The 27,405-nt window shown below is 43.9% G+C and overlaps 1 protein-coding gene across 1 annotated transcript in view; it reads right to left on the reverse strand.

Moving 5' to 3' along the window:
- ATP10A (ATPase phospholipid transporting 10A (putative)) overlaps nt 1-17,216 on the reverse strand; it is a 191,658-nt gene extending 174,442 nt beyond the window's left edge. Inside the window, exon 1 of the mRNA XM_059371731.1 lies at nt 16,622-17,216. Coding sequence (XP_059227714.1) covers nt 16,622-17,082 — 461 coding nt within the window. The 5' untranslated portion in view covers nt 17,083-17,216. The remainder of the gene's footprint in view (nt 1-16,621) is intronic.
- Nucleotides 17,217-27,405: the final 10,189 nt, after the last annotated feature.

Genomic DNA, 27,405 nt, shown 5'->3' on the forward strand with positions numbered 1-27,405 from the left:
GGACACTCACCAAGTAAAACCTCAGCTCCCACATCCCCCCACCAGCAGTTCTCCTGAGCCCTAAGATAACCTAGTAGGCAGCTTTTCAATCTGACTGCCAAAGATGAGTGTGAACAAAGGACACATGCTATGAACAACCGTAAAGGAAGTTGGAGGCAAAATAGTTCACAGAACAGCAACAAAGACCAAGTCAAAGCTTCAAAATCAATACGTCAGCATGGCCCCTTCTCTGAGCATGCATCAGCGGCCACCTTGGTGATGAAGCTGCAGTACCCAGGCCTGGCCTCCTCCAGCAGTGTGCCCTGAGCCCCCAGCACTGCTCCCTACACTATGCTCCCTACTCCCCACAGCAGTGCCCAAGCAGCCAACAAGCAGGGCTGCCTCTGGATTCAAAAGGAATCTCCAACTCAAAGATATAGAGTGGGATAATATCTAGGCAACACACCACAGAGGAGCACTTGACACCATGTCTGTTGATAGCAACTCCTCCAAGCTGCCTGTGTGTACTTGTCCATAGGAGGGACAAGTGTGATAGGTACACAGCTGGCCCTGGCCTGAGCCCCTGGAGGCCTGTCCATTGACAGTGGCACCTCCAGTTAAAGCGCCAAAGCAACCTTCTTAGAGTCCATGAGAGCAACACAAAAGCTAACAGTAGGAAAATGATCCCTGCCCTAATAACCATCCCTCACTGTGCCATCCCGGATATAGCCCCTGGAAAAGGAGTCCAAATGAAATCCATGCAAAACATTAAATAATGAAAACCACATAATACTCAAGCACGTATTTGCATATACATGTTCACATCAGCATTTTTCACAACATCAAAAGAAGGAAGCAACCCAACAATCCATCACCACATGAATGATTAAATATAATGGGGTATATGCATATCCCAAATATTATTCAGCCTCAAAAAGGAAGGAGATTCTGACCCATGCTACAACATGGATGAAACCTGAGGTCATTATGCTAAGTGTGTAAGCCAGTCAACAAAGGATATATAAGGCATGAATAACTCCACTCATATGAGGTAGCTATAGTCAAAATCATGGAGACAGAAGGTAGAATTGTGGTTGTCAAGGGCTAGGGAAGGGAAGTTAGGAATTAGTGTTCAATGGGCACAGAGTTTCACTTTGGGAAGATAAAAAAGTTCTAGAGCTAGATGGTGGTGATGGTTGCATAGCACTGTGAACGTAATTAATGCGATAGAGTTGTGCACTTAAAAACAGTTAAAATGGCAAATGTCATGTATATTTCACTACAGTAATTTTCTTTTTCTTTTTAATTTTAAGGCACATGAAAAAGCACACTCAAAGGCAAGTGGCCAGTGGGCCCGTGCAGCACAGCTTGCTGCCCCATGTACCAGCTCGCCACCTGTACCAGCAGTGACTCATGCAGGTTGGGAAGCGGACACAGTCACACACCAGCACCTGACAACTTGACCACCAGAACCAACCCCACTGAACCCAAGTAAGACCTGTCCCTATGTGCATGTGGTGGGCATCAGTGGTGTCTACAGTTCTTAAAACTTTGTAAGTCACCCCAGATAAAAAGGAAATCAAGCCAATGCACTTCACTGTTACACAAATGAAAGTATGCAACATTCTTTCAGTGGTCTGAGATGATTTCAGAACCACAAAGCTACTTGAAGGTGTTCTAGATCTCTGAAGGAAAGCACATACACAAAAAACACACCATCACTGGGATGCAAAAAAATCACAACTTCTAATTATAATTGTTATTTCTCTTATTTATTTATTCATTCAACCATGCACTGAAATTCTATGATTTATACATTAAACTAAATACACACTAATTGCACATGCACAAGTGTTTTTTATGGACAGGGGTGTGAGATCAAAAAAGTTTGGAGATTACTCACATAATCAAGCCACACTATAAAGAATGTCTATGACATTTGAATTTTTCTAAAAATGATATATGCAGCCTCTTTGTCACTTACCCTTGGTAAATTCTGGGTTCTGCCATGTTATCAGGATAATTATCTGGTTTTTAGACACTTTCTCAAAAGCCTGAACTGGATCCCATCTACACACAAAACAAGTTGAAAACGGCCCAGGATGCTCACAGAAGGTAGCATATGATGAGCAGGTAGCCAGTTGTCCTGGTTAACATCACCTGGGATCCCAGAGCCCAACGGCTACCTGTCCACCCCCCAGCTCTGTGCCTTCTGAGCTCAGACCTCTCTCTGGGTCACCATTTCCTGAAAGGGTCAACAAAGAATTTACAAGTATCTTGCAGGGCTAGCCAGGAACTTCACCACACAAGTTCATAAAAATTCCAAAAGCACACAGTGCTAGAGAAATGTAATGTTTTATCATTAAATATTTCAACTGAAAAAAAAAATTTTCTACCATATCATGTCTTCATGATCCCATGAAGCAAGGTAGGATCCTCATGTATTCTCAGCTAATTCAAATGGCTACAGATGTTTTTAATGGAAATTATATAAATCAATAGTAACACATCAAAAACTGTAGTTCAAGTACTTGGTATTTGTTATGTCCTCCCAAGAACACAAATGTATTCTTTGCCTATGGCTGATGCTACAACTTACAACTCAGAGGCTTAAAACAACATAAATGTGTTATCATACAGTTCTGGAGGTGAGGAGTCAGACATGGATCTCACCAGGATAGAGCCAAGGTTTTCTGCTTTGACTTTCCAGCTTCTCCAGGCCATCCATGTTCCTCAGGTTGTGGCTCCTCTTCCATCTTAGAAGCCAATGAAATCTCTTGAGCCCTTCTCACTTCTTCCTGCCCTCTCTATTACATTAAGGACTTGTGTTTGGATTAAGAACCAAGATAATAAGGGCGTCTGGGTGGCTAAGCATTGGTTAAGCATCTGCCTTCAGCTCAGATCATGATCTCTGGGTCCTGGGATCGAGCCCCACATTGGGCTCTCAGCTCAGCAGGGAGTCTGCTTCTTTCTCCCTCTCTCTCTCTCAAGAAAATAAGTAAAATATTAAAAAAAAAAAAAGAACCAAGATAATGTCCCTATCCCAAGGTCAGTTCATTCCCCCACACCATGGAAGTTAATAATCACAGGTTCTGGTGATTAGCATCTCTAGGGTACTACTGTTCTACCAATGGGCATTCATCATGCCATGACCCATATATCATGAGGATTTGTTCACTCACTCATCCATATATTCAATCAAAGATGCTGAGACCCTGCTCCCGAACAAGAACTACAGGGACAGTGAAGACTGACTGGTCCCAGAGAGGCCCAGGGAGGAGGACAGAGCAGTATGTCTGCAGAAACAGCTGGAGCAGAGGAAGGGCAGTAATACCCAGGGTACAGAGAAGGGACTTCTCTTCTCCCAGAAGAGATGGCAGCAGGAGAGAGCAGTTACCAGGTGTCAGAGAGAAAGGCTAAGATGGGGTGAGAATGGCAGGATTTAGGGGGGTTACAGGTGTGGTCAGAGCAGTTGAGAGCATGGGTTCCAGAGATCCCATGCATGGAGGTTCAGGGCTGCTGCTCTGCAGGTAGTGGGATGACTTCCAGATTCACTGATACGATCCTAGATTCAAAGAAAGGTGTATGTATAAACTGAAAAATGCAGCTCTGGTAATGATGAGGAAAGAAGAGAAGTGAGGCACCAGCAAAGACAGGAGTAGATAAGACAGGTGAAATGATACTCACAGGGAGGGTGAAGACAGCCTGAGGGGAGTAGCTCCTTGGGAGGTGTCTTAAACTGAAGGGTTTATTATTATTCAGCTGTGGTGAGGCCAACAGATCAGGAGATGACTGCCATTGAGAATGCAGTCCTAGTCATTCACAATCCCAAGAGGAGGGGGCACACAACACCACAGGGAGTCACACAGAGAAGGACTAAGGTCTATTCAGAACAAGGGGGAAATGTAGGCAAGACCCTTAATTGTGCTTCCCATTGGAAGGAACGGAGCAGAGTAGGGGAAAGCAGGCTTAGGAATAACTTCAGTGAGCTCTAGGGCTTAGGGGCTGACCCTTGTCTGGCAACGGGCCCTGAGCTGATTAGGGCAGCGGGATGGTGGCCATGAGTGTTAGAGCCTGATAAAGAAATGTCTGGAGTGTGGTCTCTGGATTGTTTGCTTTGCATATGAAAGGGGCACTCACAGATCAGTCCTTTTGCTGCCTCTGGGAACTGGATGGTCCTGGGATGGGCTAGAGCTTCCAGGGTCAACAATGCCCCAGGTATCAAAATCTCAAATATAGACAATAAAAAGACAAAGTTAACACAGGACTGAAAACACAGGGATCGATTTAAGATGTTGCCCTCCCCACTTGTTGGGAACAGAACCAAGAATTACAGACACGCTGCTCCCTCCACCCATCCACACACCCTTCTCCCAGCCCCACACATCCCTCTCCCTAGGCTTACTAGGAAGGAATTCCCATTATATCCCCCCCACATACTTCACAGAGGAATTAATAGGATATGAAACCAAAAGGGGAAAAAGAAACAAAGACCATAAGCAAGGAGGCTTATGATGATCAGTAAGATGTTCCTATCCATGTATAAGGCTGTTGCCATAGCACTCAGACCCAACTCTGGTTCTCACCTCGGGCCTCTCTCAGCATGGCATCCCAGCCACGGGGCTCCTTGGTATTACAGAAGGCAGTGCAGCAACCAGATTTCAATGTAATGAATCAAACTTTCCATCCCACTTAAAGGCAACGCTTTTCTTTCCAAAAAAAGAAAAATCATAAATGGAAAATGTTACAATGCAAGTCACAATGCCAGCTAAGTGCCAAGAAAAGTCGCACACATCTGATTTGACTAAAGTCTGTCCTGGCAAAATGAACAAAGAAAAGAATGAGGGTGATAACAATTACAATATGGAATGGCACTGGTAGGCTTCTACCAATGAGCCAGGAGGAGCAAGACATCGCTAATATCATGCAATTTAACAAAAATGCTCTTTTTTAAGAAAATAAATGCATGCCATGTGTATCTTGAGACTCCTGAAGATTTGTGGGGAACATTTGTGGCCCTTATTTGTCATCTATAGGAGACATTCTGAAACATATCACTTGGATTTATGTTTAAAAATGGTTTGCTTCTTTTTTTCTAAGAGAGACAAAAGCTGAAAGCATCCCAAGAGGAACCACGACCTCCCTCCTGATAACACACTCACTGTCACTTGCTGTGCTGCCTTTTTCCCTCAGATTGTTCTGAGTTTTCAGAGTCAATAGGTTTCCTGAACCACTGTGCACTGAAGATGACTGAGATAGACTGGAGAATTCTGCAACTGAAATGAGAATGGTGTCCAACTTGGCAGAGAGCTGGGGGAGAGGCCCCATCTGTGTCTCTGCCCAAGCACAGAAAAGGATGCGGCCACACCCTCAGAGTAAGCCCCAGGGCCCCCTCCTCCACCCACCCACCCCTTTAGAGAACTGGAAATGCCACGAATGAGGCTGCACAGATGGGATGCCCTGATCATCAGCGGAGAAGGGGATGGTCTCCCCATCCACAGCTGACACACTACACATACCACCAAGAGTCCCAAGGTCACATTTTGAAAAAGTATGGAAATAGGAACCAAAATCAGACCCTGACAACTTGATTTGTTTAAGAAACTGCTATTGAAAGTACCCAAAACAAAAGGGTGGATAGAAGAGTAGTAGGAAGTGAGAACAAAGGGCTCAGTTCAATTGTCTGATGACAGCTGGGTTTCCTTCCATTTCATTAACCCCTCTGTTACTGGATTCCTTCATGGACAGAAGGTTCCATTCAGAAAAGCACTGGTGGGGGAAGAAGATGAACAGGAAGAACGGTGGGAGAAGTGGGATTCCGGGGGTGGGGGTGGGGCGCTCCAGAGCTTTGGAAGGGACAGTATTTTAAGACCCAGAATATGCCCATATCTGATTCACACCCTGGGGCCTTTCTAGGAAAGACCTACAGTTCCTGGAAGAGGCAGACCTGACGGGGGAAAAGAACCAAGGCAGATTCCCACGCCAGGAGCTAATGTCTGGACTGTTCTAAGATCAAGGATCATGGGTCCTAAAGCCTGGGAAGCACTCTTTTGAGGAGTCCTGCAGGGCCCATCTCTGGAGGAAGCAATTCTTGGCAGCTCTAGGTTTGTTTTCCTTTTGAAAATCAAAGATTTACTTTAGGGTTGTTGTTTTTTTTTAATTTTGTAACAGTTGACAAACAAAAAATGAGAATTTCAAAGACACCATTAAATGAATCAATGAATTAAACTTACTTGATATATTTTTTTTAAAAGAGTTATTACCAAATAATTACCAAAATACATCACACACCGCTCTCTGATAAGCAAATAATGCCTCAATTTTGCTATTCTCCACAGGGCTTTTCCAGTGAACTGCATTTCTAAGATTCTGGGGCCAACCAAGAGTACCCCTGGATTATCAGGGTCCAGGAAGTCAACAATGGGAATCCTCTGCTCCCATTATTCCAACATTTCAAAATGTTTTTCAGAAACTGTCCATTTACTCATGGCAAAACCACACATGCTTAATGACACTTAAAGTTCTTTGTTTTGGCTAGAAGAACATGTGCTTCGGGGTAATTAACAAGGTTAAGAAACATCTGGACCAAAAGATCTGAACAATAATAGAAATAAGAGCAGTAGCAATACTCATAATAACGAGCTACAGTTAACCTCTTCAAACACTTACCTGCCTGCCTGGCACTGCTCCAGCCTTTCCATGCATCATCTCACTTTATCCTCCCTCCTATTTAAATAAGGGCACTGGGCTGAAGAGAGATGCAGCCTGCCCAGCATCTAACTGTTGGCAAGGGTTCAACCTCACTGAAGGGGTTTTAATTGTCCCTGATTGGCTTAAAATGGGCAAAAGAATTTGTTATTACCTAATAAAAATAGTTTGGTAGGCAAAGTATTTCAAACTACAGTATGCCCAGGGGAAAAATACCCAGGGCAATGCATACAAACTGCACTCTGGGAAAATGCAAAACAAGCCCAGCTAAGAGTACTCTAAAAAAGCAACATCAAAACAGCCTTTCCATTTTTTCCTGTTAGTTCTTTCAACGTACTAAATATAGCAAGCTTAAGACTTGTACAGATAAGTACACCGGGCTCCCCTGATTCGGGAACTCAACAAGTAGCTGGACCATCCATTTTCGTGAAGGGCAGGACCCTAATGTCACACAGGCCCTTCTCCATCTTCTCAAGTCAAGTAATCAAGTGCTTACTTTCAAAGTCTTCCAAAAATGCTTTTCAGTGATGGCAGGGCTGTTTCTTATGGGGTGGGACTGTCCAGAGCAAAGCAAGTACATCACATACCATTCAGCAGCCTAGCCCGTGAACACCAGGTGCCGGGAAGACCAGCAGTCATTATGGTGACTAAGTATTTGCAAGCACACCTACAGGCACTACTGTCCTGGAACAGCCTGACCCCTTTCAGGAAAGATGGAACTTGCCGGGTTCATGACCACCGTAAAGAATGACCCTCAGATAGGATCTAGCCATACCATGGCAAGGCAAACCAGGACACTGAGCTTTAGGGGGCACAAAAAGCTACAGAAGAATTGAAAAAGGCTTCAGGGTGCCAGGGTGCCTGGGTGCCTCAGCTGGTTCAGCATCTGCCTCTTGGTTTCAGCTCAGGTCATTATCTCATGGTCCTGAGAACAAGCCGCACATCAGGTTTCATGCGCAGCAGGGAGTCTGCTGGACAGTCCCTCCTTCCTCTTCTCCCTCTACCCAGCCCTGCCCTCCCACCACACCTGCACTCTCTTTATCTCTCTAAAATAAAAAAAATCTTAAAAAAAAACAACAGGACTTCTAATCCAGTTAAAAACGGACAAAGGATCATAACACACATTTTTAAAAGAAGACATACAAATGATCAAGAGGTACAGGTAGATGTGGTTTAACAACATGAATGATTAGGGAAACACAAATCAAAACTACAATGGAAATAAAAAACTACAATGCGATATCACCTCACACCAATCAGGATGGTTAGTACCAAAAGAGAAGAAACAAGTGTTGGTGAGGATGTGAGGAAAGGGGAATCCTTGGATATCACTGGTGGGATTTAAAACCGCTACAGCCACTACTAAAAATAGTATGGAGATTCCTCAAAAAAAATGGAATTACCATATGGTCTAGCAATTCCACTTATGGGAATATACCCAAAGAAAACAAACACACTATGTCAAAGAGACATGTGTGTCCCCATGTTCACTGCAGCATTATTTACAGTAGCCGAGCCATGTATAAAAAACGGGTGGTGTATATATATAGCGGAATATTATTCAGCCATGAGAAAAAAAAGGAAATTCTGCCATGTGACAGCATATATAAACCTAGAGGGCATCACGCTAAGTGAAATAGGTCAGACAGGAAAACTGAAATACTCTGTGATCTCATTTATATGCAGAATCTAAACAAAACAAAGCAAAACTAAATAAAGAGAGCAGACTGGTGGTTGCCAGAGGCAGGGGTTGGAGGAATAGGGAAATAGGTGAAGGTGGCCCAAAGCTACAAAGTTCCAGCTATAAACAAGTTATAGGGATGTAATGTACAACACTGTGACTGTACTTAACAATACTGTAGTATATGTGGAAAATTATTAAGAGTTCTCACTACAAAGAAAAAGCTTTTTCTTTTCTTTTTTTTTCCTTTTAAAGATTTTATTTATTTATTTGACAGAGAGAGATCACAAGTAGGCAGAGAGGCAGGCAGAGAGGAGGAATCAGGCTCCCAGCAGAGAGCCTGATGCAGGGCTCGATCCCAGGACCTTGGGATCATGACCTGAGCCAAAGGCAGAGGCTTTAACCCACTGAGCTACCCAGGTGCCCCTCTTTTCTTTCTTTTTTTTTTTTTTTTTTGTATCTATATGACTGACGCATATACAACTACATATATACACATATACATAAATACAGATACATAAATCCATAATGATAATTTTTAAAAAGCTAAATAACCCTTAGGAAAAGTAGTTAACTAACCTTACCAGGGTAATCATTTCATAAAATATTTAAGTCAAGTCATTGTGCTGTATACCTTAAATGGAAACAGTGCTATATATCAATTATATTTCAATAAAACTAGGGGAAAAAAAAAAGTCCTCTTCTGGTTCCAGAAGTATGGTAGGAAATATTTAAGATGAGCTGGGGATACAGACCAAAAAAGAAAAAATAATAATAATAATGATTGCAGGTTATGTCAAAAGACTCAAGAGCCAAATGAATTGGCTTCTATTGACCGGAGGATAGCAACTATAATAATAACCACAAAAGGCCCCAAACCAATGGATTATATTCAAATATATAAAATCCGTAGTAAATAAATCCACAATAATAATTTTTAAAAAGCTAAATAACCCTTAGGAAAAGTAGTTAATTCCAGAACAGCAGCAAAGAAAATAAAAGATAAGCCTGGACCATCTTAGAGCCAGAAAGTAGGAAAGAACTCAGGAAACTCTGGGAAAATGTCAAAGGGACACAGGGCTTCGCTGAGAAAGCTCCCAGTCACCAGAGCTGGAACAATGTGGGCAAAAAGATAAATTATAAGAGCATTCAATTACAACCTACAGAATAAAACAAATACCCACTAGTCTCCACTGATAGGAATAAATGATTGAGCAAACTACTGATGAAGAAGAGAAAAAATGCTCTTCTAAGAATTCTACTCCATGAAAACAGAAGGAATGAAGGTAAAAAACAATCCATTAGAATACCACCAAGATCCACTTATGGGTGCTAATGTTAGAGGGCAAAAGTTTGAGGAGAAATATGATACCTACATAGTCTCAAGATATTAATTTTTCACAGCAGGAAAATAAAAAATTTACAATATCCTAACCAAGAGAGTAAAATTAGTGTGTTCAATAGTAAGATATATAGGCATCATATACACCCTGATATGATATAGTGTGAAGGACATCACTTCGATGGTTCTTGCCAAAAACCCAGTCTCAACCTAATCGTGAGAAATAACACACCAACTCAAAATGAGGGGAATTGTACAAAATAACTGGGGCTGCCAGAATGGTGAAATAAGGACCTCCAGATAAATTTGCTCCTCCATAAAAGCAACACTGGCAAAATTTCTAAACCAACTTTTTCAGAAGCCTGAGTGTTAACAAGTAAGCCCTGCCATAAGCTGAGGGGAGTTTATTCAAGAAAAACTGCAGAACCTCAATAACAATAGTTGGATTTGTGGAATTTTAACTTGGCCTATTCCCACTCCCCCCTCCCTAGCTCTGCAGTACCTATGAAAATCAACTTGACTTGATGCCATCAGAATGGGTAGGCAGAGTTCAGAGGTCCTCAAAAACTTGATTCCCAGAACAATGTTGTTAAAGAGGAGCTGATTTGGACCTCACTCTATGGGTAAAGCCCTGTACCCAGGGCATGCATTGAAAATAATCAGCGGCAGGGACATGGGTGGATCTGTCAGTGTCCAACTCTTGGTTTTGGCTCAGGTCATGATCTCGGTGTTGTAAGATTCAGTCCTCCCCTCAAGCTCTGCTTGAGGCATCTGCTTGAGATTCTCTCTCTGTTCCTTCCCCCACTACTGTGGGGGAGCAGGTTCTCGCTCTAAAATAAATAAATTTTTTTAAAAAATCAGCAGCAATTGTTCAACATTGCAGCTACCTGAAGGTGTTGTACCAGTTGAGGCAAAAAAAGTGTATTTTTTCATAACTGTTTCTTCTCCTATGTGGATTTAAAAGACAATTCCACACACCAATAATTATGAATCTGTGTTGATGGACATATAATGTGTAAAGATGCAAATTTATAGGCTAGTAGTACCACAAAGGAGGGGGAGAAAATAGAATTATACTGAGCAAATTTTTCTACACACTATGGAAATTGTTAGTATTAATGCTAACTACATTATTTTAAATTAAGATACTATTTGTGATCTCTATAGCACCATTACAAAAATAAGAACATCAGCATAGTAAAAGAAAAAACATGGAATTAAAATGTTATGCTAGAAAAATATTTATTCAAAGAAGGCAATAATAGACGTCTATGGGGCAGAAACATGTTAAGACACACAGAAAACACACAGCAAATTGGCAGACAGAATTTCTACCTTATCAGTAATTATATTATATGTTAATAAAATACTACAATCAAAAGGCAAAAACTGGCAAAATAAATTTTTCAAAATATATAATTCAACCATATATCATCTATAAGACATACACTTTAGATTCAAAGACAAAAATAGGTTGAAAGTAAAAGGATAAGAAAAGATATACCATGGAAACCGTAACCAAGAGAGCTGAAGTAGACATATTAATTTTAGACAAAATAGATTTTTAAGACAAGAATTGGTAGAGAAAGAAATGCATTTTATAATGATAAAAAGATCAATTCATCAGCAAGTCATAAAAATTTTAAATAACTACGTATCTAACAAAGTCCCAAAACATATGAAGCAAACACTAAGAGAAATAAAGGATTCTGTAAGAACTGGGAGATTACAAACACCGCACTTTCAGTGATGACTAAAACAACAGGCAGAAGATCAACAAGGAAATAGAAAATGTAAACAACATTTTAAACCAAATAACAGAGCTAAAAGATATCTATAGAACATTTTATACAACAGAATATATATTATGCTCAAACACATACGGGACATTTTCCAGGATAGATCATAAAACATTAACACAGTGGTCAAAACTAAGAAATATGACTGACATTAGATTAAGATGGAATTACACATATAAAGCACTTGCTTCCTATCAACAAGTAAAAAAGAACTACCCTATGCCTACCTTCTGAGGGCAACTAAGTCTGTAGGAAAAAAAAGGCTCTTTTTCTATAACTTGACAACCATGAGCCCAGTCAGCCATGACACATGACAGATATCAAAAGAAAAATAACTTAAAAATCATGTGAATGCAATGTCCAAATACTATTCCTCAAGTGCCCGCCTGCCTAGCATCCCCGAGAGATATCCCTGCATAAAGAGGACATGCATTATCTGGGCATGCTCCTGTCTCCTGGATCTCGTCCTGGTGCCTCTGCTTTTGCAAATCTTCTACCCCAAATAAGACAAAGTTGCTAGGCTTCCATGGAAAAGATATTTCTGCTGCTGACAAGGAAGAGTGCAGCTCTCCAGGAAAGGGAAGGAAGAAGAGGAGAGGCAAGATAAATGAACAAAAAACAAAAGGAGAGCTTTGCTGGGTATCATTTCAGGCTCTTCTGAAAAAACAAATCATGAAGCCCGGTGGGACAGATAACGCCTGTGAGCTGGGGAAACGAAGTGAGAATCAAAGGAAAGGCAACAGGCAAGATTAGAGCAATTCCAAGATAAGCATTAGAGCACCCCCCACTACCTGTTTTCCCAAAAGAGCATGGAAATCAAATCCAAGTATAGAGCCCAAATAATTCTGGAAGAAGTCCCCTCAGGTGATTTCATGCAGAAATGTTACTGTTTCCGCCATCCAGGAGACGGACATAAGAAGGTATCAGGAAGACTACATTAGGGTCATTACAAAGGGAATTGAGGCAAAAGGGAAACAAAATTACACACTGACCAGGGCAGGGTATGGGGCAGAGGGAGGGAGGGCCACAGGACAAGAGCACCAGAGGAGGTATGTGGACCTGGGGCGAGCACCCCACTTGACAAGTTAGGAAAGAGGGTGCAGGCAAGGCAAGGGCCTTATGCGGCTCCCGTCCTTCAAACTGTGCCTTTGTAAGACCTGCTCTCGGAGCAGGGTCGGGGCGAGGTTGGCTGGCTTTAACAAGTGTTATCACTGCCCCAATGGTTGAGGAGGAGGATGAGAGTGCTTTCTTCCACGCGTGGTCCCTGCTTCTTCCCTTTGCCTCTCCTGGGCAACACCCTTTTCTAGGAATATTCCTTCTTCAGCTTCCTCATCGCCGCCCACCTTTGCTAACTACTCTGCTTTCCTGCTGCCAGAATCACCTGAGTCTCCAGGCTGACTCCGTATTCCTATCCCTCTCCTCTTCCAGCTCCACCAGCCTGGCACCCTCCAATCATTTCTCCCCTCTCAGCCCAAGCCCCTGGTGACAACTGGTCTTGTCTCAACGGACTGCTCAGCAAGCCCTCTTTCTTTTCTCCTGTGGCCCCGAGGGAGAGGACGTCTCTGGCCACGTTTTGCCAGCACCAAGAAGGTCTGAAAGGGCTTCCCACACTCAGCCCAACTCACTCGTCCAGAGCCAGTGTTGCTCAAACTGACCATTCCCACCAGCTGGGCGGCCACGGGCTGGACCTGACCCCCTGGGATCACCGACCTCCCTCTCTCTCATCTCACTGAGAATGGCTCAGGAGGATTTTCCTCAATACCAACAGTCTGAAATCCGTGAGAGGATGCAACAGGCTCAGGACATGGAAGCAAAGGACGGCTTTTCAAACTTCCACATGTAAACAAAGCCATGATGTAGATGCCAGCCACAGGCTCAAGAGTCCAGGGGTGGGGGCCCGGGAAGCTGCATTTCTAACAAGTCTAATGGAGATCTCATAAAGAAGGGACCCAAGGACTAGGTTACTGATTCACACAATGGTGTGAATGACTGACACACTTCTCGCTGCAGTCAGAACACAGAGATGTCCAAGAGAACAGAGACAGTGTCAGCAGGTAAGCCTCCCTCAAAAAAAAAAAAAAAAAAAAAAAAAAATCTGCTCTCACCCTGCATTTACAGTTGCTTTGCCTGCATTTACACCCCTCTGCACATCAACCAGAGCTGTGACACAACACAGCACAGTCCTCAACTATTCACAACTGTGCTTCCCATTGTCTCTGTAGTAACTAAAGGCACTCAACAAACTGGCCAGACATAAAATACATTCTCTCCTGGGCCTCTCTGGTCCGTCCCCATGCCAGCGCCCTGAGATCTGGCCTTCAAGCACACACCTTGTGCCTACAAACAGGTTATGGCCTGGCTGCAGTCTCAGGCTGCCCTGTGACCCTATTGTGCCCTATCACCACCACATGTTCCCTCAACAATAGCATCCGCCCCGTCTGGCCACATCCTCCCTTGTACTCACTCATGTTCTCCTCTGGGAGGCCTCTCCTGAGCTGCATCCTGCATGCCTAACCTAGGTGCCCTGCCCAGGTCGCCCGTCCCTGGACACATCCTGCAGTGCAGTCAGCCCCCACAGTAAGCTGCGGGTGGGCCCCACCCTCCTCCCTTTTGTATCACAGGGTCTGGCTAGGGCCTCTCACAGTGAGGAGTAAATCAGGGCATTGGTTTGAGTTGATGGACAAGGAGTTTCAAGGCAGCTACACACAGCCTGGAATGCAGTGGGTGTATAAGTCACTCACCATTCTCAGAGGACAGGGGAGGACTCAGAAAACCACATCACTTAAAGCTCAATCCTGAAACCATCAATCTTAGACTTTCTGGGACTTGAAGAGTTTGACCTGGCTTCTGAGCAGGATGACTGACCAGTCTTCTCAAAAAACAGCTACCACCCCTCTCACACCTACATATAAGCACCTGGGACCTTCCTAAGGAGAAGGTCCCTTCTCTCCCCAGGAAAGCTTTCAAGAAATTCAACTTGGGAGCTAGGAGATATTTAAGAACTTCTCCTGAAAGTACCATTATCCCTGAGGACCTGCCTCCTAGGGCTGTACTGATTATTTAAGAATACCAGTCAGGTCAAGATAGAAGGTGAGAACATAGACAGGTGTGGTCCAAGGGGAAGATGAATGTTTCAAAATCCCATGAAGTCTTTGAGGTCAAGTGAAGAGAACTGCTTCTGGGTCCCCCTCTATTTTCTCATCTGCATGTTGGGGGTGGTGGTTGCTTTAAGAGTCAATTGATTTAAAGGGTTAAAAACACTTCGTAATTAAAAATACACTATACTTCCTGAAGCCCAAGTATTTCTGCAAAGGAGGCTTCAGGCTCAATAATAACAAGAAGTGGTATGTGTGTAAAGACTTAAACCTTCCAGAGTCCCACCAGAGTGATGTCATACAGAAGCCAGAGGTACGGCTTCCCAGAGTCCTCACACTAGGGACAGAGGACCTTTGTGAAATTGCCGAGTCCTCCCTTCTTGGACTCAGGCTTCTTGCAAAGCGGAGCCAGGAAATCCCATAGCTCTGGCCACCGACATCATGCTTGCTGACTGGACAGTGGGCACCCCTTGAGAGCAAGAGGGCAGCATTACTCAAAGTATGAGCCATTATATAAGCATCACCTCTGTGCTAATTAAATACTCAGATTCCTGGGCCCAATCCCAGATGAGCTTGGTCAGAAACACTGGCAATGGAGCCTGAGAGTTGTTATTTATAACAAGCTCCTGAAGTAAGTTTTATATAAATTTAAGAAGCTCAAGTAACAGAATGTTGGAAAAGCTGTGGAACTGAAAAGACCAGGTCAAATTCCAATACCACTGCATAGCAGCTGTGTGGCCATGGGCAAGTTACTTAACCTCTCTGAACATCAGTTTACGCATTTGTAAAATAAGTATGAAACACAACCAATGTTGCTGGAAGAGTCAGAAATAATACTCTGCACCTATGTTATCCTAAGAGGTAGGAATAACCATGGCCCTCACCTTTTAGGGGAACAATCTGCCACTGTGAGCACAAGGGGTTTCCTAGAAGCCTCTCACAAGTGATGGAAGCCAGACAAGACTGATGTCCTTAACTCAAAGGCCTACATCAGTCATTTACATCAGGAGTCAAACAGAGCGAACAGGAGAGAAAGATGGGCCAAGCTTTGTATGTGGAAGCCAAGCCCATTAGCCTTCCTGAAGGGTTCTACCTTGAGGTGGGTTCAGCTACTGATGCAGCTCCAAGATGACTCTGCAGCCTAGTGGCTATTTGGGGGTGGGGAGTCTAAAGGGAGAAGAGACAGCAGTCACCCCCAACCTGAGAGTCCAAAACTCTGGGAAAGTGCAAGGGAGAGAGAAAGTGTAATGACATACCCTAGTACTATGTAATGACATACCCTAGTACCAACTATGCGCAGGACTCAAAAACCCCTCAGAGCTTCAGTCTTTCCATTTGGAAACTGGAGTTAAATTTTAGAAAACTAACATTAGGCTCCATAGCTCAGGGGTTAGAGTACTGGTCTTGTAGAAAACTAACATTAAACAGTCAACTATGGGATGGTACCCAGTTGGGTGGCCTGATCACAGCTCACATTAATGGGTGGACACTGTTATTATTACTCCTGCTTTTTTATTTGTCTGTGCTGGTCACACCAAAACTTGGTGGCAGTTTCACTGTTGTCCCAAGAGGAGAGGTTATCTAAGCTTGAGCTTTATGTACCTGTATTGATTGTTAAACGTGTTAAACTACCTGTCCTAGAGAGTCTGACCAAAAACTGAAGCTAGGACTTCAAACCAGAGCGCAGAGCCTGGATTTCCCTCCTTTTTACTCTTAAAAGGCGGGAGTGGTGAGGATGAGGACGCTCAGAGGCTGCCAGATGCCAGCCCTGGGATCATTCCGGTTTGGACGAGGCGTCTGAGTGCCAATCAGGGTCAGGGTACTCCCGCACGCAGCATTTAGGTTTCCTGCTTTCTGCGTCCCCGGGCGCAAAAGAAGCCGGGCCCTTCGCCCCTTGTCGAGCCGCTTCTGGGCCACCCCGCCCGGTGCCATTCACGCCGCGCCCCACACCAAGTTCCCCGAAGCGCCGCGGCCCTGAGCTGACCCCTCGCTCCCCAGCACGGAGCGCCCGGCTCACCTGCTGAAGACGAGGCAGCCCAGGTGGTTGATCTCGTGGTCTGAGCGGTGGCGGCTGTAGTCCTCCCACAGGTCCTTGAAGGCCGTGACGGCCAGGATGAAAAGCACGGGAGCCAGCGCCAGGCCGGGCTGGAAGGCGTTCACCGCCGGCACGAAGTTGAGCAGCGCGATGAAGACAAAGTACACGTTGGCCAGGCGGTGGAACTGCTCGAACAGGTTCTTGGGCAGGAAGGACAGTAGAGTGTACTTGGTGGTCTTGAGCCGGTTGTCCGCCAGGTGCTGGGCGCCCCCGCGCCGCCGTCGCCGCGCACCCTTGGTCGCGCCAGCCGCTGGATCCTCGACGCCCGGGGGCGGCAGCAGGTTGGAGCGCACCACGCGCGTCCTGCCGTCTCCGCGCCGCCGCCGCCGCCGACGACGACCCGGGGACCCGGGCTCCTCGGCCGCCGCCGGATCCCGCTCCATGGCCGCGTGTCGCCGCGCCCGGCTCCTCCGCCGCTCGCGCCCGCCCGCGCCAGCCTCCTAGGTGATCATCGCCGGCGGCCCGGGCGCGGTGGCGCGGGCTCCCCGCCTGAGGGACGCAAGGAGACGGCGGTCAGCGCCCGCCCCGCCCAGCCGGCTAGTCCGCTGTCGGGGCCGGGCGCAGGGGGGGCGGGGCGGGGCGCGCGCGGCACAGAACTCCCTTGTACTCGCGCTTGCCTGGCCGCTTCCGCCGAGGCAGCTCCTGGCCCCGCCCCGCGCCGCGCCCAGGCTGGGATACCGCGGATAGCGGGAAACAGAAAGACCGGAGCTGAAAACTTTAGAGCGGTTTAGTTTCGTTTCCAGAAGCATCAGTCAGTCCCAGAACAGTGCAGACGCGCCCTGACTCCGGTAGGAGAGAGGAAGCTGCAGAGTCTGAGAGCAAAGGCAGCGCAGTCCCCTGGCAACCGTCAGGCTCTTCCTGGGCCAGCTCTGTTTCCCAGGCCCTGGACAGGGAAACGGTCTGGGAGCCCGGATTAGGAGCCTCCTCTTGGAATCAGCTAGAATCAAAATCCAAATGAGCCATGCCATACCAATGCTACGATTTTTAAATCTCATTTACCGAAGATATCTGCTTTTGGGGAGAGCCCAAGAAGTTGGGATTCTGTTGGCTCTACACCCTTCCCTACGCCTGCTCAACTTCCACCTACTTTCAGATTTACTTCTTGGGTAACTAGACTTTTCCCTTTCCCTGACCATCGCTGCATTTTCTTACTTCTTACTTCCCTAAATAGACTTTTCTTTTTTTTTAATAAGAATATTTCTCAGTGGCAAAGGCAGGCTTTGGTTTGAGGTATTTTTCTTTTCCTCTCTGGTAAACCCTCAGAGCCAAAATATCCCTGTGTGCTGCAGTTCTGAAGCGGCCTCAGAAAAGCTATGACAGGAAATTGAAAGTGGTTGTTCGGAGGGGAGGAGAGGACCAGAATTGCAGAAGAGTTTTGGGGGCAAAGGGCTCCCCTCAGTATTTGTGGGGAATCAGAGAGGAGCGTATGTGAACGATGGGGGTGGGGGACTATGCTGGGTATGGCAGAAGGTATTGGGAAGTCCCCACTTCAGTGGCAGCACTCCCCTCCAGATAGACCATAGCTTTGACAGTTCGGACTTCTGCTTTGGAAGTACAGGGATAAGCAGCAGAGATTTCTTGGCAAGGAGAATCTGACTGAGAACTTGGGTGAGAAGAGCCCTTAGGGGTACTGCCTGTCTTGATTCTGGGAGCTGCTGGCTTCCTAGAAGCCAGCCCCTCCTTTCTCCTCTTGCACTGGAATACTCTGACATTCTCCCAAAAGACCACCGTAACAGCCATTGCTGGCACTGGGTTGTCCCTTCTGTGTCTGCTACTAGTCACCTCCCTAGCTTTGCTCAAATCAAATCTTACCCATGACACTCTCTCATCTCCTATATTCTGGGGCTCACTCATATGCCATCCAGCCAGGCCAGGGTCTCATGTCTTTACAGGGAGCCACAGACCACAAATTTGCTGGAATCCAGCATAAGGAGGGTAAAGTGACAGATACTAAGAAAATATTGTATGCTATATATCAAGACTCTCCCCCATAGCATTCCTAAGGGTAGAATATTAATGTGTAGAGGGGCCTGGGTCAGAGAAAGATTTGGCTAAAGTACCTGCATTTTCAGGGAAAGAAATCAGATCTCATGATGAACCAGGGGCATCCCAAATTGAGTATTAACAGCAAAGGAAGTAATACAACTTCCCTGGTTTCCAATGACTAGGACCTCAAGGACCCCCCTTCTTTTCCTCCTACATCATCTAACCCAGTGAGGCCCAAGGGCCTACTCTCTCCCTCCGTTTCCATATATGCCTCCATCCCTATAGGTATCCCCAGTGTGGCCCCAGAGCTTCTGGGTGGGTCTCCCTCCCTCCCAGTCTCCTTGCTTCAACAGTCCACATGTTGCCAAAATGGTTCCTTGACCTACTGGACCCTTTCACTTTGTTTGTTTACCCTCGAGCTTACCGGAGTCCCCTGTTGCTTACAGGGTCAAATGCTGACTCCTCAGGCAGAGGTCCCTTGAGGCCCTCAGGGGAACTGGCACCAACTTACTGATTTAACTCCACCCCTCCCTACTCCTGGCCCAGCCCCAGGGCAAGAGGTCTCCTTACCCTTCTCAGAACAGGCCTTATTCATCCCCATCTACATTCCACTCTAAGGTTCCAAGATTCCATGAGTCACACTGCTCCTTAAGTCTGGAATCTTTCCCTACCTGCTCCTCACCAATCCAAATTCAGTATTTCCACTGAGGCCTCACTCGCCCCGGCCTCCCAGGTTTCCCACACTGTGTGATCCTTTGAACCCCGGAGAAATTACTTCTATTCTGATGTATATGCAGTGGTATGTAAACCTGCCTTAGATTGCTCTGCTGGGGTTTTTGAGCTTGGATGTCTTCTGCCAGGTAAACTCTCAGACTTGACTGCCTGGGCCAGGCTTGGATGAGCTCTGGGTTGGTCATCTGGACCACTGAGCTCTGACCATGCCCTGCTGCTGGGCCTGGGCAAGTCACTGTAATTGTCCTCCTTCAGTAAATACTTATTCTTCAACCACTGTGCCGGGCACTGTTCTAGGCACTGGGGACTGACTCAGAAGAATTGTTGATGACAACAGATAATTCTCATGGATCTAACATTCTAGTAGGAAGAGACTGTGATATTGCGATTTATAATAATAAATATATATTTGTTCTCCATCCCCATTTCTGGCACATAGCTCCTAAACCCTTGGAATTTCCTAAGTGTTGAGTGCTAAAGTTGTCCTGATATTCATAACAAACCATTTTCAGCCACACCTGAGTTTATGAGGTGACTTTTAGAAAGCACTTTACATGGGGGCTGGTTGCCAGGGAAACCAAACATGTAATTAGAGAGTTAGAACTTTCAGCCCCACTCCACTGACCTCCAGGGAGGGGAGAGGAGCTGGAGGTCGAATCACTTGCCAATGGCCAATGTTTTAATGCGTCTATGTAATGAAGCCTCCAAAAAACCCAAAAGGTGGGGCTTGGAGAGTTTCCACATTGTGAACAGTGGAGATTCAGAAAGAGTGGTGCTCACAGACAGGGTATGGAAGGTCCATGCCCTTTCCCCATATTTACCCTATGTATCTCTTCCATCTGACCATTCCTGAGTTATACTGTTTTATAATAAACTGGTAATATGGTAAGTAAAATGTTTCTCTGAGTTCTGTGAGCTTCTCTAACAAATTAATTAAACCCAAGGAGAGTATTATTGGAACATCTAATCCATAGCCGGCTGGTCAGAAGCACAGGTGATAACCTTAACTTGTGACTAGCATCTGAAGTGTGTGTGTGTGTGTGTGTGTGTGTGTGTGTGTGTGTTGAGGTGCAGTCTTGCAGGACTGAGTCCTTAACCTGTGAGATCTGATGCTGTGTCCAAGTAGTGTCAGGACCGGATTGCATTATAGGACACCTAGTTGGTGTCAAAAAATTGATTAGTAGTGTGGGGGGGATACCCTACAGACCCACATTGGAATCAGTACCCCTTGACATTAGCAATGATTAAGCAAGACACCCCTGGAACACCTCTAAATTCCTGATCTCAAAAATGCTATGTTCTCTGAAGATTATTCCAATTAGAAGGACATAGGAAATGGAGGGGCACAGGGAACCAGCAAGGGCTTTTAGAGAGGACCTTCCGGGGCAACCCTCACCAAAGGCAAGGGAAACAAACTGCAGAAATGTCTTCAGGAAGAACAAGCAAGTGTAGAAGAACATGGGGTTCCAACTCCAAAGAGATGGTCCAGGTATCTTGAGCTGAGTGGGCAAACAGAGATGTAGCCCAGAGTAGGTTCATGTAGGGCCTGAAGAATCACAGTAAGGATCTTGGTTTTTAAAGCGAGCGAGAAAGGAAGCCTTGGAGGGCTTTGAGCACAGGAGTCATGTGACTGAACTCAAGTTTTCAAACATCATCAGTTACTGTGTGAACAGAATGCAGAGGGGCTGGGTCAGTAGGAAGGAGACAGTAAGAAGCCACTGCAATAATCCTGGAGAGAAAGATTTGGTAGTTCCTGTGGGAGTGGTCATGGTGCAGGGTGGGATATGGTGGTATTAAAGCATGCATGATATGCCGTTGAACTGGGTGTGGGTATGAAAGAAGGAACGAAGTTGAGAAATGCTCTGCAATGGATAACTTGAGTCGCTAAGGTCTGAAGACAATGGGAGGGTCAGGCCTGGCATGGTCATGATGCCACAGAAGCAAAGATCTGGCTGAGATACACACAACGAAGGTCATCTGGGAGGCCCAGGCAGAGATGTCAGTTGGGGATCAAAGAGTGAGTCTGGGTGGAGAAAAATGTGGCCAGAAGTAGGAGGGAGGCAGAGGGGCCAGCATGCAGGGCCAGCCTGCCTTTGGATGGGAGAGGCCTCCGGATTTGCTCCAAGTGCAACAGGAAGCTGTGGACTACCCCCAGCAGAAGCATGAGGTGAGAGGTTCTCATTTTCCCTTTTAAAAGTTAGAAGATGGACTTGGAGCCAGTGGGAGCAGGCAATGGAGGAGGAGGTGGCTTGGGCTCCAAGAAGTGGATAGACGGAGTTGACTCCAGGTAGAGTCAACATGATAAGCCAACATGTTGGATATTTAGATGAGGAAAAGAAGTGAATCAAGAGTAACACTCAACAGTTTGGTTAATGACTTGAGGATGAAGGATTGTAGAATATTCCAGACCCCAAATATGCCACTTTAGCATGTTGATTATTTTGAATTAAAGTGACTTGAGACTCTGGGTGGCTTAGTCAGTTAAGCGTCTGCCTTCGGCTCAGGTCATGATCCGAGGGTCCTGGGATCAAGCCCCACATTGGGCTCCCTTCTCAGTAGGGGAGTCTCCTTCTCCCTCTCCCTCTACCCATACCCCTACTTTTGCTCTCTCATGTACTGTCTCTCTGTCAAATAAATAAATAAAATCTTTTAAAAATAACTAAATAAAGTGACGAGGGACAGTGAGTGCAAGAGGGAAACACCCTGACCCTCCTTTGTCCCTCTGAAAGCAGGAAACAAATCTCCTATGTGAAAGGTATCCTCACTGTACCAGGAGGGTAGAAGGCAACTTTATCCCCAGAGACAGGAAATTTAAGACCAAGAAGACTATATAAATAGTCCTTGTCATGACACCAATTTCTTATCATTTCTTCATCTAAAAGGTACAAAAGCTTCCTGCTTTGGTCACTTCTTTAAGTCTCATATTTTTATGGGGTCGTTGTAAGTACAAAATTAAATTTCTTTTTCTCCAATGAATTTAATTATTAGGCCAGCCAAGAACCTAGGATGGAAGAAGGAAAATATTTCCTACCCCCACAAAAAAGGACAGGTTGGGGGGAAGAAAATACAAAGCTAACATATGGCACGTCGTTAAGCTTGAGGTGCCTGTTTGACATCTAACGGATGTGAAGTAGGAAGCCAGATAGTGAAGTCTCACAGTGACAGGAAAAGCCAGCACTAGAAGTACAGATCTGGGGGACGCCTGGGTGGCTCAGTTGGTTAAGCAGCTGCCTTCAGCTCAGGTTATCATCCCAGCGTCATGGGATCAAGTCCCACATCGGGCTCCTTGCTCCGCAGGGAGCCTGCTTCTCCCTCTGACTCTGCCTGCCACTCTGTCTGCCTGTGCTCGCTCTCGCTCGCTCTCTCTCTGACAAATAAATAAATAAAATCTTAAAAAAAAAAAAAAAGTACAGATCTGGGCCATGTCAGAAGATGCCTGTGATTTAGAGCTGTGTGATGAGAAGATTGTACCTACAGATGGAATATAAATAGAAGAGACTGGATGAGACTTTCTCACTGGAAAATGTAGGACGTTGGATGAAACAGTCATGAAGATTGCTTCCAGCTTTCAAGTACTACTTTGGTGGTGTGATACTTGCACAATAAATGCTTGTGGAATAAGTAAAAATCACAGTCTACAAAATTTTAACCTTGATAACATTTGTTTAATATTTATTCTTGTGAGTGTCCCTAATTTAAGAGAAAAAGTTATAAGAGATTCCCAAATTTGTAATGTGTAAAGTTTGGCACAGATATGTTGCCCATTAATTAACAAGGGCTTAACATTCATTTAAATTAAATTATCAGAGTACAGAGCTGTGAAAAATTGGGTTATATTAATTGTTATGATCCAACAAGCTAAATCTATGATAATGTTTCAAATCCCAGAAATGCCAAATTCCAGAGACTTAAGTACAAAATTTAATTATTAGACTTAAGTAAAAATTTCTATTTTAGGATACCTGCCTAAGCACAATGATCTCCTTTTCTTCAAAGGAAATTCCTATTAAAAGGACAGATGATATACTTGAAAGGAGAAATGTATAGTTGTGCTGGGAAACAGCGAAATATACCTTGGAATACAAAAGAAGATTCTTCAGAAGATAATAATGAGGGCTATCTGAGAGATAAAAAGGAGATAAAAGTGAATCAGTGAGGAAGCATAATAAATAAAAGACAATACATTATGTAATCAAGTAGACAATGCTGTTTAAAAAAAAAGTGGGGATGGGGTTTCCAAACAGATCTTAGAAAGTCCAAAATATGAGTAAGGCAGGCCTGGGAGTAATAGCCATTGTGGGACATCTGGGGAGATAAAAAGGTAAAAAATCCACTGCATCTGGTGTAAGTGTGCCATTCCAGGCCCCATGCTGGCTATTTTGACAAGTTGCTCTCATTGCTATATTTGAGAAGAACTACTAGCATGAAAGAAAGCAAGCTCTACAGAAGTGAATTTCTCCTTTCAGAATACAGACCTAACAGAACATAGAAAATAATATTAAACCCAATTATTATTATCCTTAAAAAAATGCTAGAAGACAGCCCATCCATAAAATTACCATGGAAAAGAAGCAAATGAGGAACAGTAAAGACTTCTTGGGAGTAAAGACAGCACAGATTACGTACTTTTTTTAAAAAACACAGTCCACAACAGGATGAATGTACTTGCTATTGCTGAACCATACACCCCAAAAATGATTCAGATGATAAATTTTACATTGTGTGTATTTGATTTAAAACACATAATGGAGGGGCAAAACTAGTGGTCTGGATGATCAGATTGAGGAATTCTCTCAGCATGCAGGGCATAAAGACAAAGAAATGAAAATAGAGAAGAGGCTACTAATCTGGGGCATGGATCCAGATAATGCCCTTCCTGTCTGCCCATGCTACTGGAAGATAAGGTAAATAGTACCAAGGCTTCAGAGGACTTCTAGAAAAGATGGGCAGAACATGAACAGAAAATCTATTTGGGAGCGTCAGAGAGCTAACAGAGAGCAAAGGTAATGAGGCCAAGACCCAGGAGGAGGACACCAGAGAGCAAAGTCTAGCACTTGGAACAAGAATCCTCAAGGCCCCTCTTCTCATGCAGCCCATCCTGTCCCCAACTAGCTCTGTCTGATTTCCCATGTCTGATGTGCCATGTGCTTGTTTGTGAGCTGTACACTCTCCCTCACTGGGAGACCTCAGCTCCACTGGACAGGGCTCAGTGTATAGCCACTCACAGAGGCCATGAGCTCCCAGAGTCACACAAGACTGCCTCTTGCAAGTACTCAACAAATAAATATTTACTTTCATTAAGTGATGGAAAGACATCAGCACCATTGTGGGAAGCATATTTTGAATATAGGTTCCAATATTAGTCAACTTGATATCCAGCTATCTTGTGATTTAATGAATTTATAGACAAGCAAGCCTCTAGAGATAACTACCTATGGTAATATACTTTCTACAGTTAGCAAAATATAAATTAACATATTAATATAAGTGACCAAAAAAAGAAAAAAATTTTGAATAGATTAATATATTAAACCCCAGGAGGTCTTGAAAAGGTCCTCAGAAATCCATTCTTCAAAAGCACCCTATGGAGACCATTTGGCAGGTAAATTCTGTTGAAGCTTCAAAACAGTTAATTTATTTCATTTATAATATAGTTTAGGAGGAGACTGAGACCTTCCCAATTTCTTCCAAAAGGGTAGCAAGACCTCTTATTAAAAATTGGAACGGCAAAGGAGCCACATATAGTTTATTTATAGTTTATCACCATATTGTAATATTTATAGGTTTAAATACCAGAAAAGAAAAAAGGACAATATATCACTATTTGCAACACTTTAGTTTTTTTTTTTTTTTTTTTTTTTTTAAGATTTTATGTATTTATTTGAGAGAGAGGGAGTATGCCTGAGCTTGTACACGTGGTGGCGGGAGAGGAGGCAAGGAGGTCAGGAGGAAAGGGAGAGCAAGAAGAAAAGAATCCTAAGCAGACTCTGTGCATAAAACTCAACACTGGACTCAGTTCCATGACCATGAGGTCATGACCTGAGCCAAAACCAAGAGTCGGACACTTAGCCAACTGAGCCATCCAGGTGCCCCACAACATCATGGCTTTTATCTAGGAAAGTGGCTAGTAATATAGCTAACTATAAGCTAAAGGATATACAATCTTAAGTTTCTCATGTATAAGCAAGTACCAATTAGAAAATGTAACTGATCTATAACAGAAGGATCTCATTTTTAGAGTTAATAAAATACCTAAAGAAAAGCAAGAAATGTCAGTTCAAGGTATATGCAAATAATCGTTACAAAAACCAACAACAGAAGCAATAATATTTAACCTTTGTAGAGAATATAATGCCTGCCAGGCACGTGCTTACTTGTTTTACACTGACTATCTTCATTCTCGGCCATTCCATGAGGTAGGAAAATTTTTATCCCAATATCACAGATGAGGAATATGTGATCACAACTTAATATTTTGCTGAAGGTGGTAAAGGAAGGTATCCCTGAAAAAAAAAAAAATAGAAATATGCCATTCCTTTGAGTGTGCTTGCTTTTTAAACCAACCTGTGGATTTTGTGTATTTTCTAAACTAATTCCAACTGGATTTTTTTTTTCAACTTGACACCTTGAATATAAGTAACTGAAGAATAAATGAAGACAAGTAAGTTAAAAAACCATTTTGGATATGGGAAATTAATAACCCACTACACCGACAACAAAAATTAAGAAGTCAAATACATCCCTAAAAATATGCCAAAGGAATCTTACACAAGAATATGTGTAAATGATGTGCTTGTTCATAAAGGGGGCAACTTCTTCCAACTTTGTGTATAGTAAATCACAAAATGAAAAATTTGTGAAAACAAACTACAGTTACATGCAGCAATGTCAAGGAATCGTGGAAACCTAATGCTGGGTGAAACAGCAAGTCCCAGAAGACTCCATACATGACAATACTGTTTTTAACAGAGCATAAATGCTAGCAATATTCAGCAAAATATTGTTCAGCTACTTTTGTTTGTGATAAAGCAGTTTTTCACAAAACCAAACATGTCCTTACCATGCAATTCAGTGATTACACTATTAGATGTTTATCCTGGGTAAATTAAAACTTACATTCACACAAAACTTGTACACAAATGTTTATAGCAGCAGTGTTATTCATAATAGCTAGAAACTGGGAAGAAATCAAAGTCTAGAACAGATGAGCAGATAACAGATTGTGGTACATCCCTACCAAGGGATTAACTACTCAGCAATCAAAGAAATGAGCTATTAATGGACACAACAGCTTGGATGGATCTCAAGAGAATAATGCTTAGGAAAAAAGCCAAAAGGTTGCATACTGTATGATTCCATTCCAGTTTTGATGTGTCAAAGTAATAGAGATGGAGAACAAATGTGGTTTGGGAGGGAGATACAGGAGTATTGTTAGGGTTCCTTGTAATGGAAACATTCGGTATCTTGACTATAGTCATGATCATATAAACCTACACATGCAACAAAATTGTATAGAATGAAATTCAGACACAGTAGGGCATCTGGCTGGCTCAGTCAGTGGAGCATACAACTCTTGATCTCGGGATAGTGAGTTCAAGTCCCACACTAAGGGTAGAGAATATTTTAAAAAAATATTTTTTAAAAAAGAACTAAACTCACACACAAATACACACACATGACTGCAGGTAAAACACGAGTGCAAGGTGACTTTCGAATCAAGTCAATAAATCATATTAATGTTAATTTTCTGGTTGTAAAGCTGTGTTATAGTTCTGTAAGGCACTAACATTGAAGAAAACTTGAAGAGTATACTGAATATCCCTGTGTTACGTCTCACAACTGCACATGAATCTACAGTTATTTCAAAATAAAGATTTTTTTTTGAAAATGCAGACATTTAGGGGCTCCTTGGTGGCTCAGTGGGTTAAAGCCTCTGCCTTCAGCTCAGGTCATGATCCCGGCATCCTGGGATCGAGGCCCACATCCGG

The sequence above is a fragment of the Mustela nigripes genome, chromosome 13, assembly GCF_022355385.1.
Source record: "Mustela nigripes isolate SB6536 chromosome 13, MUSNIG.SB6536, whole genome shotgun sequence".
Classification (NCBI taxonomy): domain Eukaryota; kingdom Metazoa; phylum Chordata; class Mammalia; order Carnivora; family Mustelidae; genus Mustela; species Mustela nigripes.